The 13,362-nt window shown below is 42.1% G+C and overlaps 1 protein-coding gene across 1 annotated transcript in view; it reads right to left on the bottom strand.

Moving 5' to 3' along the window:
• The window catches only part of Adam2 (ADAM metallopeptidase domain 2), a 37,707-nt gene extending 25,274 nt beyond the window's left edge, over positions 1 to 12,433 (bottom strand). Inside the window, exons 1-7 of the mRNA XM_052190594.1 lie at positions 12,361 to 12,433; positions 11,936 to 12,012; positions 7,815 to 7,870; positions 6,531 to 6,609; positions 5,334 to 5,410; positions 4,645 to 4,813; positions 459 to 515 (exon numbers count right to left, since the gene is read on the bottom strand). Coding sequence (XP_052046554.1) covers positions 459 to 515; positions 4,645 to 4,813; positions 5,334 to 5,410; positions 6,531 to 6,609; positions 7,815 to 7,870; positions 11,936 to 12,012; positions 12,361 to 12,433 — 588 coding nt within the window. The remainder of the gene's footprint in view (positions 1 to 458; positions 516 to 4,644; positions 4,814 to 5,333; positions 5,411 to 6,530; positions 6,610 to 7,814; positions 7,871 to 11,935; positions 12,013 to 12,360) is intronic.
• Between the last annotated feature and the right edge of the window lie 929 nt (positions 12,434 to 13,362).

Genomic DNA, 13,362 nt, shown 5'->3' with positions numbered 1-13,362 from the left:
CTTAACCACAGAGTCACCTCTCCACTCCTAGGAAGTAACTTAAGACTGGGAAAATTCCCAGAATCTGTATGTGAGATACTCCCAAATGTTACATACTGAATGATTCTATTTATACAATGGTTTGGAAGTAAAAAAAAAAAAAAGATAGAGAAGAAGAATGCATTAGAGGAATATGAGGGCTGGGGAGGCAGGGAGGGAGGTGTGTGGCTAGAAAGCAGCATCCGTGGCTTTGTGCTGGGCTGCAAATATCCTTTATCTTGACTGCACTGGCGGCCACGTGCTGGCTGTTGCAGCATCAGCAGGGGTGCCTGGGTAGACACGGCAGGCTGTGCATATGTCCATGCAAGTGTGTGTGAATGTATATCTGTGAGACACGGGAGGTAGTCTTTCTTCACTACCTTCAGTGCTGATAATAGTAATAAAATTGAGCAAGACAAATACACTTGGGATACACTTACCATTTGCTTTTCAACTACAACATGTATTTCCAGATAGTGAGAGATGATTCGATGTGGCTGAAAAGAAACCCACCAACTCCATATCAGCGGTGAAGAGGGGCCTCAGTATTTTTGGTTTTATCACTAAAGTGGGGATATATATATATTCAGAAAGAGAACTAGAAACCCTACCAAAGCAGGTTCTCCAGGCTCCTCTCCACCTGTTACCCTGGTGACTTCTGGGCAGCTCATCAAGCATTCTTTCTATCCAGGACACAGCCCTCCCCCCCTTTCTCCATATTCTCTTTGATCTCTTGTGTAGTTTTCTTAGCTGAATGACATTCTTTCAAAAAAATTCTTTATTTTTAAATTAAAAACCACATAATGTGTACTTCTATGTGTACTTGTGTGTGAGTGAGTGTGTGTGTGTGTGTGTGTGTGTGCATCATGTGTGTGTAGTGCCAGTGTTTGTGGGTTCTCTTAGATATGTTGTCACGGTTATTTCCCAGACCAGGTATAGGAGAATTCACCTACACTTTGATCTTGGGTTTTCAACTCTTTTAGATACTAGATCTCTGCTCTACTTAAGCGTTTATCTGATTTTATTGTTCAATAAGTTAGCATCCAGCCATGCTCAAGCCTTTGAGGTTTCCTTTCTGACAACATGGTCCTGTTGCACAGTTATCTCTGTGGAACTAGTGTCTTATCTGCCAATCTGCTGTTTTCATATCTTGTGGAGACCTGTGGTTCATGTCACCTGCATTGGCCCATGGGAATCAGCACTATTAGAAGGTGTGGCCTTGTTTGAGGAAGTGTGTCACTGTGGCGGTGGGCTTTGAGGTTCTATGCTCAAGCTCTGCCTAGTGCAGAAGAGAGTCTTCTCCTGACTGTCTTCAGACAAAGATGTAGAATTCTCAGCTCCTTCACTACTATGCCTGCCTGGATGCTGCCATGCTTCCCACCATGATAATAATGGACTGAACCTCTGAAACTGTAAGCCAGCCCCAGTTAAATGTTTGCCTTTATAAGAGTTGCCTTGGTTATATTGTCCCTTCACAGCAATTACACCCTAATTAAGACTTCTTTGGATATTTTTCTTTGTTCTGCCTTCCAAATGAACATCCTAGGTTTGTAAACATCTCCTGTTAGAAGAACTGGGGATTTGGGGGGTGGAGGTGTTAACATTAATTTTTTTGTTGTTGTTTTTTCAAGACAGAGTTTCTCTGTGTAGCCCTGGATATCTTGGAAATCACTCTGTAGACCAGGCTGGCCTCGAACTAACATTATTTTTTAATTGTTATAAAATTATTAACTGTGATTTTGTAACTAAGGCAGAAATTATCTTTAAGTAACAGTGATTTGATGACCACAGACCAAACTTTGGTAAGTGAGAAAGAGAAAGGACATTGTCTATTTCAAATGTTGGTGGCTGTGACAGCTAAAGAAATGTCCAATGAGGTGAGGAATGTAATATACATGAGAATAAAATAATTATGGCAACACAAAGTAGACTTGTTGGTTTTACAGAGTTCTAGGTTTATGCCTGATGACCCACTTCTTCACATGGACTAGGGCAGCTGTAACTAAAACAAGACAGGGATTGAGCCCTGGGAATGTAGAAGATGTAGCTAAGCTGACAAAGAATCTAGGAGATATGTAAAGTGTGAAATACAGTTAGCAGATGGGTCAGCAATTCAGTTCCTAGCATATACTTAAGAGAAATCAAAGCTTTTATCAACACAAATATTTGTTTACAACTGTTACTGGCAGCATTGTATTACTTAAATAGTGAGAATCACTCAATTACTCACCTGGTGATTAATTAAGTGTGGCACATTCCTAAAATGGAATATGACTCAACTATAAAAAGAAACTGACATTTCAAAAATACCATGAGCACATTGGTGGGTAAAAAAAATCACAAATTCGAAGATTCCATTTGTATATAGCCATCCTATAAATGTAAAATTGTCTATTTTCCATAAAAGGAAGGCAAAATGCAAAGAGAATGTGCTTTCAGATCCATTACTCTTATTCATCTGTGAAAGCAGATACCAACAAGAGACAGAGAGCAGTGATGTGTCTCAGTAAGTCATTATAGATGTGAACAGGCACTCATTAGTTGTAAAGGTAACTTTTTTTCACCAGTTGTAATTGTCATCTTAGAGGTTTACTGATGAATAAGTTCACCCTCTTTAGTTCTTTCTGAACTCTGGCTAGCTGGTGTAACTCATCTCTTCTGGCCCAAACTCCTCTTCAAGCTGACTAATTCAAACTGACTTCTCTTGGCTTCTCATTGAATTGCTCTGCTTGGTCTCAGACTGTCTTTGTAAAGATTTTACTGCTGTGAACAGACACCTTAGCCAAGGTAATTCTTTTGTTTGTTTGTTTGTTTGTTTGTTTTCAAGACAGGGTTTCTCTGTGTAGCCCTGGCTGTCCTGGAACTCACTTTGTACACCAGGCTGGCCTCGAACTCAGAAATCCACCTGCCTCTGCCTCCCAAGTGCTGGGATTAAAGGTGTGTGGCACCACCACCCTGCTAAGGTAATTCTTGATAAGGACAACATTTAATTGGGGCTGGATTTCTGGTTCAGAGGCTCAGTCCCTTATCATCAAGATGGAAGCGTGGTAGCATCCAGGCAGGCGTGGTGCAGGAGGGGCTGAGAGTTCAATATCTTGTTTGGAAGGTAAACAGGAGAAGACTGGTTTCCAGGCCGCTAGGAATAGAGTCTTAAAGCCCACACCCACAGTTACACACTTCCTCAAACAAGCCATACCTCCAAACAGTGCCACTCCCTGGGCCAAGCATTCAAGCCACCACACTAGCTCGGGCAATCTGTTCTAATCTTCCAGCTCCTCCTTCTTCTCTGGCCTCAGCCGACTCTACTGAGCTGCACTGAGCTGCATGAACTCAGCTCCACTGAACTGCCCTCCTTCCTGACTCCCTCTGCACTGCTCTCCACAGCCCCCCTCTTTCCTCTCTGTTCTCATGAGAGTTGGGCTTAACCTTTCTCTGACTCATTCTGTCACGTCTTTCTCTGATTCATCACTCCATCTGCCAGTCAACTAGACATCACTTTCAAAAATGGTTGCTTCCTTCTATAAACTAACGTTACCTTCATTGTTTGAGATTAAATGTGTGCACTAAGGGAGTGTCTGTATTCCAGCCAGTGGGATTAAAGGTGTGTTGTTCCGGCCAGATCACCCAGACCTAGAAGGTCTTCCGATGTGATCCTTTGCCAATGCAGCCAGGTTGCTGGATTAAAATTTCTCTACATCTAGTAGAATAATAGCCATTAACATTATTATGTTGTTCAAGTATGCTTTGTATTTATTTTGAAAGTTGACTAATATAATATATAATACAAAATACACAAAGCAATGTTCTTTTCAAATTTCTTAGAGGGTAAATGTGAGGTGAACAGATTTAATCCGTGACTATTCTACATGTGTATTAAAACTGATGTCATGAATAAAACAAAATTGCAACATTAAAAAACAACAACATGCCAGGTAGTGGTGGCACATGCCTTTAATCCCAGCACTTGGGAGGCAGAAGCAGGCAGATTTCTGAGTTTGAGGCCAGCCTGGTCTACAGAGTGAGTTCCAGGACAACCAGGGCCACACAGAGAAACCCTGTCTCGAAAAACCAAAAGAAAGCAAACAACACAGTTTGAAAAAACAGTTTCCCTGTGACATCTGCAGCTTTAAAATACTCATACCTTGTGGACACACACAAGGCAATACTTACACCGCGTGCACACACAAGCCAACGTAATATAATTCAGTGACTCACAAAAAAAGCAAAAAAAAAATAAACAAAACAGAAAAAGACAAGTCGTGAAAGTAGGGGGGGACAGAACAGGAGGAGGGGCTGTAGATGAAGTGGGAGTGGGATGAGGCAGGGGGATAGGTGGACACGTATAATGGACAACACCCATTATATACATGTATGGAATTGGCAAAGAGTAAACACAATTACTTAAAAATGAAGGCCGCATAGATTAGTAACTTCAGAAACAAAGAGGAGGGCATCGCAAACAATATTAAGGAAGAGATTATATAGTAGGAAAACTTATATAACTAGTTTAAAGATTGGGCCAGATGAGTTTTCTGATGGACACATCCCTGTGTTATCTATGTGTGTGTGGGGGTATGTAAATAATTTATTAGAAAGTTACTTGTTACCACCTAATTAATCCCCTACCTTGATACTTCTTATCTTATATTGCAGGTCTCTTAAATCGATATCCTTCTCGGCGTAGAGTAGTGTGTCTCCTTTCTTAGATTCCACTTGGTAGATCACGTGTTCAAAACCACTGGAAGATTCCAGAGGTTCAATTCCATAGCTAACGTTTCCAAATTGAAGAAAACCCCTGACAAAGTCAACCAGAACAACAACAAGAAAATACTAGTTATAAAACAAAGAATGCTGTGACTGTGTCAGTTAATTGTCAGGTAACGAAGGCATTTTCATAAGGTCCTTATTTCCTACTGAGCTACTGGAGAGTTGCACCATAGTGATGTGATTGTGACCTTCCAGCTATCGCTTTTTTATGATCTTTGTGGGGCCAGAGAAAGGGCTGAGTGTGGATAAGAGCACTTCCTGCTCAGTAGGGGAGCTGGGTTTGGTTCCCAGCTACCTGTTTCTGTACTGTACTAATCTAGCACCTATGCAGCCACACCCACACATAAAAATAACAAACAAATGCTGAGAATCTTTTACCAACTCCAAATTTAAGAAAAACTTAAATTCATTATGAGGATAGAATCTGTCACTTAAAATATTTTCCATTTATAATCCATTTTGTGTTCTATACATTTATATACTTATACACATGCACACACACACTAATTTTAAAAAACACCATTTTATATACAATTATGTATTACAACCTGAGTCCAGTACATGTGTTAACAATCACCATAGAATTTGGATAACCTTCAATGTATCCTTGGAAGTGGCAGATATTCTGAAACACAAAGATAAAATATACACTATATCCCTTGTGGTAAAGATAATGCTCTCAAATATTTAAAATTGTCAACTATGTGTGTGTATCAAACACCAGTGATTTCCAAAGCACATCCATATGATCAATGGGTGGAGTGGAATACAATTTTCAAAAGTATTCTTATGGTCATATTTTCATATCTCTGTGTCTCTGTGTCTCTGTGTCTCTCTGTTTCTGTCTCTGTGTGTCTCTCTCTCCCCTCTCTCTCTGACAAAGGGTCTCACTATGCATGTTAGAGAAGCAAAATAAATCAAAAAGAGAAATTATTTTTCAAGAGTATTTTGAGTATGTTGCTGGATTGGCTTGCACAGAGTCCTCTCACAGAAGCAACAATAACCCTAGAAACAGGGCCATTACATTCTCTGAGCATCAAATGAATTGTGTGGCTTTTCCAGACTCTGCTGCAAGGGCTCCGCCTACCCTATCTCCCTGGCAACGGAGCTCTCAGGTTCTGGGAGGTGGCCAGGGAGGGAGAGGAAGCAGGGAGAGGGAGCAGCAAGGGCAGGCAGGGCGCTTCAGACGTGGGATAGTTCTGCAGTCCGGCCTACATTCCAGTTGCTCCCCACCCCCACTCCCAATGTAGATATTACTAAACAAAGCTCCAAGTGTTTCAAATGTGCAAAAAAAAAAAAAAAAGTAATACTTTTCTAAATGTCCATGAAAGATTATGTGTTCTCATTTGGTCCTTGAGCAAACTTTAGAGAATATCTCGGGGTTCTCTTATCTTCTCAGATATACCTGATTCAAATCTTTTCACACACACACACACACACACACACACACACACACACACACACACACACACACGCACACGCACACACACGCACACACACATATACATACGCGCATGTGCACGCACACACATGTACGCACACGTGCACGTGCACGCATGCACGCGCCATTGGGAAACCAATAGCTTGGAAACACTGAAGTCTGCTTTGGTTTAGTAATGGCCTGCTTAATAGGCTAAGCATATATCACCAAAAGGAAATGACTAGGTTCGTGTCAGAACTAAGGAGGCTATCTATCCTTGCACCCCAAGACTATAGCACCCAGGCAGTTGAGTTGGAACTCATACCTGAAACTTCTGCTCAAGAGGCTTCATGATTCCTGAGTTGTCATAACTGTAGACTCTAAAGTTGGGAGGCAAGAACGCTCTGCGAAAGCCAAAAGAAAATGCACTTAATAGAAAACTGCTTCCCACGGGTTTAACTTTTAAAAGCTTATCATCAGACATTATTATCTCTAGGTAAGTTTGCAGAAAAAGATTTTCAGTGTCCGGACCTTTTATCTCAGTTAAGTTTTCCACAAGTGTTCAAAGCTATTGCTTGCAAGCCACTCAAATGATAGTGTCTTCCTATTGGCAACCAAGTAGATGAAGATGTCTGCTGTGCAGAGACCCTGGACAGAGGGAGCTGCTCATACCAGGCCATGTTTGACACTAATCCGCAACAACCTGAACTATCGTGCAGGCAGTCGAGGACTGAATCCCAGCAGCCCCTGTATCACTAAGACGCTGGAATGAAGGATGAGTGTAGATCATGAGCCCCAGGGAAAGACCCAGAAGGACCAGGCAGAAGCAGCCACTACGTCATTCCCAAAGCTCCCTTGTCCCTCTGTGGGAGAGGATCATGGGAAACAGACCGTTTCCAAAGAGAGGCTCGCGTGTCTCAGGGAGAGGTAGGAAAGGGTCACAGGAGGTAACACTCGCAGAGCGGAGTTCAAACAGTGGGTGCACACACATGGGAAGGTGGAGCTGACACCTGCATCTTATGACGAGAAGTAACAACAGTTAAATAAAAAAGGGAAAATTTCTCATGTTGGGGGAAAAAGGATTTGTTTCAGAGATTTCATAGTCTTTTAAACACAAAGGTGGAGAAAGGTAAAGCAAGGAGTGATGGTGAGCCTTTGACCCCACCACGGAGGAGATGGGGCAGGGGTGGGGGGACCAGGGGGGGCGCACAGGGGGTGGGGCGGGTCGAAGAGTTAATGAGTACTAGGCCAGCCTTGGCTACACAGAAAGATTCTCTGCCTCAGAAAACAAAGGGACAAGATGAACAGCCCATAACTAGAAAACTCCCGGACATAAAATCATTGCATTGTAGGTAATTACTAGCAATAGAGACAGGCGAGAGCAAGGCGGTTAAAGATTTGACAGTCGCAGCTGGGCAGTGGTGGCGCATGCCTTTACTCCCAGCACTTGGGAGACAGAGGCAGGTGAATTTCTGAGTTTGAGGTCACCCTGGTCTATGGAGTGAGTTCCAGGACAGCCAAGGTTACACAGAGAAACCCTGTCTTGAAAAACCAAAAAAAAAAAAAAAAAAAAAAAAAAAAAAAAAAAAAAGATTCGACAGTCACCTACTTTTGCATTAGGTTCAAGGTGTACATTTTTCCTTCGATTTTGAGATTGTAGGTCACCTGGAAGCAGAATATATATATATATATATACACACATATATTTTTTTAAAAAAAGGAAAATGGGGTGAGGGAATTATAAAGGAAAACATTTTTATATGAATGCCACATCCCCCAAATCATGTTAATACAACAAAAAGAGAAAATTTATAGTTCGATGTTCGCTTGTTTTAATGAAATGTGGTGGAATTTATTATCCATTAATTTACCCAAGCAGATAGAACCTCTAAAGAATGGGTTCCATTTTAATCTGGTGACTGTATTAGCTTGCTAAAGACTGAGATCAGCATAAAACTCATGCTTCATAGCTGGGCAAGATTGCTTCTTAGAAATTCCGCACACAGGAGAGCAGGAGTCCTAGAGCTCCGTGTGTGGTGTTCGTGGGTTTTATGAAAATTGCTCATGGTGTGGATCCGGAGCTCACCAGCTACTAAGCCAATAACAGTCTGTCCATTTAGAGACACTCCCTGGAGTTAGCAGTTCTCAATCTGCTGTCAACATAGACTTGGGGCCATTTAATCCACAAGTGTGTAAATAATAGCAAAGCTTCGTATATTTCATTTCCTTGTCTTCAGTTAAATTACACAACTGTGAGATTTACTTGTAATTATATTATTTATTATTATCATTATTAAAGCCCTTTTTTTTTGAAATTCTGCTTTATACTTTTTCCTTTGCCAAACTAAAAACACAGTGCATTTTAAAAAATAGTTTTGGTCATGCTTATACAATTTTTACTGCTGGGTTTTTTGATCTGATGTATTATAGATTTTATTTTGTTTATCTCATCTATAAATAACCATGTCCCCCTCCCCCCTCTCCAATCCTTACGCCTAGTCACTCTTTCCCTTGTTTTCTTTCCTTCTTGCAAGGCTCAGCAAGTACTTTCAGGACAATGGTCAATAGGAAATGATGGTGGACATGTTACTGCATTCTAGATTTCTTATGGGATGCTTCCCAATAGTTCAACGGCGTGCTAGTTGTAAGGACATTTTGACTTCTCTGTAAGCCACGTTGGTTATAGTTTCTAATTGTCATGTACTTTAGCCATATTAGATTTAACAATCGGCAAAATGCCATGTCATCAACTGAAAAACCGAACACAGAGAGTATTTGAAGGCGGCGTCCTGCCCCCTCAGTAGGGCATAGCCCTCTGACATGGCCCAGCTGGTCAGGACGCTAAACCTCATGCTTACCACTCATGGGCATGAATATTTATGACTGGTTACGAATATTTAAACAGTGGTTTGTTTTGCATAAATGTTGACTTACATACATTTTATTCCTCCGTAAGCACGTGGTCTATCTGCTTAAAGCGTGGCCTCACACACAGTCGGCATTGCTGCAACCCCTGGGACCATCATTGTTACTGGTGCATCTATCTCCCATACTCCCTCCCCTCCAGTGTGATCGTTCACTTTCTGAATATAGCAGAGTTTATTCATTCAGCCTATTACCGGGAATTAATTTTCATTTGTTTTTACAGTTATAAGCAAAGTGGTGCTAGATATGTATGCTACATGTGAAGGGACCTTTAATGACAGCGAGTGAGTTTGCGAGTTTACGCATAATTTAACCATAACCTTGGGATGTAGTCCAGGGGTTGAGTAGCATGTATGAGGCAGTGGCTCAACCACAAGTACTCAAGAAAAAACCCTAAACAAGAAACAAAACATAATTTTCAAATACAATTTGGACGTGCACATTTGCAGAATTGTGGTCAGAATATAATATTGCTTAGGTATCTTGTTTTTTATAAAAAAGATGTAAAGGGCTGGAGAGGTGGTTAAGTGCTTAAGAGCACTGGCTGCTCTTCCAGAGGTTCCCAAGTTCAATTCCTAGCACCCACATGGAAGTTCACAGCGATCTACAAAGGGATCTGACGCCCTCTTGTGGTGTGTGGGTGGACATGCAGCAGAGCACTCATGCAGAAAATAGTTAAAACAAAAATAAAAACAAATATTAAAAATGATTTAAAAATTTTAAACTTTTTTCCGTACATCTGTCAGGTGCTGCATACATATGTATGCAATACCATGGGAGGCCACAAGAAAGCTCACGGTCTTCTGAAGCTGGACTTGTGGATGGTCGAATCCCCTAACGGAGTTGCTGGCCACCAAACCCCAGAGCAGCACAGGCTCCTAAACACAGCCTTCTCTCCAGCGCCTGGAGCACATTATTTTAACAATGTTCTCCACTATCAACTTGGATTTTTTTGTTATTTATTTCTTTGTTTGTTTGCCTGCTTATTTATTTAGAAAAGTTCTCAGGCTGTAATCCTAGCTGGCCTGGTAATTATTAACGTTGGCCAGGCTGGCTTCAAACTTACAGTGACCTTCCTTGCCTCAGCCTCATAGATGCTGGGACTACAGACCTGAGTCGCATGTCTGGAATCAGCAATAGGTTCCATTCCTGAATGGTATTTCATTTTAGTAAATGACTATATAACCAGATTTATCAAAAACTAGCAAGAAAAGCATCTGTTTTTTACTCTTTCGCTCCTGTTAAGAAGCCTTATTATCTCATGACATACATTTTTAGGTGATTTAGTTAATTAAATCTCTCCATCTCTGCAACCCTCATGTTATGCTGACTGTCTTTAAGACACCTTCTTCCCCTGGTATTCAGATGTGCCAAAGAGTTTTTTTTTCTCCCCTGCTTCATATTGTAAACCCGATCCAAGGACTCCATTTAAAAAGCCATTTCTCAATGAATAAAAACGTACACCTTGCCCCTCCCAGACCTCCAGTTAGCCTAGCTGAGTTTTGGTCCTTCTCCCTTTCCCCCAGCCATTTGTGGACCACACTGTATTCTCTGCGGATTCTCCACTTTCACGCTTGCATTTGGCACTTTATTCTTCCGTGAGTACCATCCACTTACACTTTAAGTGTCTTCCTCTTAGCATCTCTCTTCCCTACTAAACACACTAATTGTAAATGTGCCTTGTGTCCCTGAGTCAGTTTCTACAACAGTGTCTTTGTTTCAAGGGAGCCAGAAGCTTCCTTACAGGATAATGGCATGCAGCCATTAACAAGAGAGGCAATTTCAGTCCTGAATTTTAACAGTTAAGACAAATGCTTTTTTTTTTTAATTTTGTACTCTGCACGTTACAAATCAATACTGTTGACTCCTTGCAAGCAGAATCTGTTTTCCAATTTAAAACAACCACTTTTTGTTGTTGTTGTTGTTTTGGTTTTTTTTTTTGGATTTGTTTTTTTCAAGACAGGGTTTCTCTGTATAGCCATGGCTGTCCTGGAACTCACTCTGTAGATCAGGCTGGCCTCGAACTCAGAAATCCGCCTGCCTCTGCCTCCCAGAGTGCTGGGATTACAGGCGTGTGCCACCACTGCCCGGCTAACAACCACTTTTAAAAATGGCCCCTTTAACTTAATGATTAAAGTTTCAAGTACACACACACACCACACCACACCAACCACACCATACACACCACACACCACACCACACCACACCACACACACATACGCACACACACACACACACACACACACACACACCACAATTTCTTTTCAAAAAGATTTATAAAAGTGTGCAAGCTTCATCCTTCAGAGCTACAGATGGAGAAATTCTAAGGACACATGAGCATTTAATGACTGGACCATTTGTGGCCAAACCACAAAGGTTTGCTACTTCAAGAAACACAAATGATTCTAGAGCTTACTTAAAACAAAAGCAAACAAATAAAAAACAAAAGAAAATAATCTTAAGGAGAAGCAAAAACAGTTTGAAAAGAGTCATCTTAATGAGGAACTTATTTACAATGTGGGAAAACAGAGTTCTATCTAATGAGAACCATCACCGCCATCAGCTGTCCTCCAAACACAGACGGAGAGGTGTTTGGGAGGACAGCCTTTGGTGGGTCAGGTCAACCTGTAAGTATTCAAAAGCACTGAAAGATGTGGGGCTGCGAAATCCAGAAGTGTTGGTTTTTTTTTTCCTAAGCATTGATAATGTCAGCAAAAACAGGGCATACATATAAAATCTAGTGAGCACGGATGAGAAATACCAAGGTACAATACAAGAAAAACTACTTGTGTGGCAGTTAATTACCTGTGTTTCGTAGCCATCGCTTGTGACGGACCGGATTTTCTCTGGCACTGTGACTTGCACGTGTAATTTCTCACGAGCTGCAAGGTGAAAAGGGCATTTCTCAGAGCCACACCCCTCGTACTCTGAGCACCTTCATCCTTATCCCATGAAGCATCATCAGCCTGAAACAGGATCTAAAACTGGAGGGTATAGGAGCCAAGCCTGGGACAACCCCATCCCTCAATATCTCGTTTCTTGGGGTCCTCGGGCCTGTGGGAAAACCCCGGGCATCCGTTTCGCATTTCAGCTGTGGTCAGTCGGTGGCTTGAGCTTGCACAGGGGCGATCCCAGGATGTTCAAGTGCGATTCTGGGACGCCCAAGGCAACATGGAGGGAAAGGGGGCCCGGGCTGGCTCTCAAAGGCCCCACGGCGGGTTGTTACTCACTGCCTTCTGTTTGGGGCTCGCTAGGGCCGCCAAGTCCACTCAGCCCACTCAGCAGAAGCAAGATGAGCCACATGGCCTGGCCTCCTGGACCCCAGCCCCGGGGAATGGCCGTTGGCCCTCTACAGGGCAGTTGGGGGCGCGAGGTGAGGGCTGTGGGCAGCGCAGCCCTGTGCTGGGTGGCTTTTGTGCTGCTCTTTGAAAGCTGGAGGGGTTTAAAGGACTTGCTGGCTTTGAATTCTGAGACCAAAGATAGGAAAAGGGAGGTTAGGCAGCGAGGGAGGCAAAACTCACTTCCGAGAGTCAGAATCCATGGAACAGCTGAGCAGCGGAAAGGTTCACATATACTTACGCGAACTTTTAGTTCTTCTTTTTGTTTGTTTTTCTTTTTGACTCTCTTAATAACAAAAATGTTATAGTATCTGAGAGAACTTTTCATCTATTTGGATAGTGTCAACCATAGGTGGGCAGTCTGACTAACATTTAAAGAGACAAACCAGTGTAACTACAGCCCAGATCAGCCACTAAGACAGAACCATCCAACCTCTGGCTTGATACCCTCACAGTTCTCACAACCACAGACTAGTTCGGTTAGCCTTGAACTTTTCCCAGAGAGGGTGAATCACTGTGTTCCTTCACATCTAGATCTCTGGGTGGTTCCATCCATAACAGCAGATTCCCGTTGGTGCATACTGCACAGTGAATATATCACCATGTGTTTGGTATTGTCTGTGAACATCCCTGTGTATGATTTTGGTTCAATACTGAGGTATTCCTACTGAATTTACTCCCAGGGGGGAGTTGCCAGATGGAAGAACATGTCTTGTAAATACTTCTGAAGAATCTTTCAAGATTGTGCTCCTAATTTAGATCCCACTGGAAGGGTGCAAAGATTCTAGATTCTCAGTCAGCATTGCTCGAGTTACCTCTGTTAACTTGACACAGCCTGGAGTCACCTGAGAAGGGAGTCTAATCTGAGGGATTGCTGAGATCAGATTGGCTGTG

This window comes from Apodemus sylvaticus, chromosome 8 (genome assembly GCF_947179515.1).
Source record: "Apodemus sylvaticus chromosome 8, mApoSyl1.1, whole genome shotgun sequence".
Lineage (NCBI taxonomy): Eukaryota > Metazoa > Chordata > Mammalia > Rodentia > Muridae > Apodemus > Apodemus sylvaticus.
The sequence above is the reverse complement of the archived record's forward strand: the minus strand, read 5'-3'. Positions and strand labels throughout refer to the sequence as shown.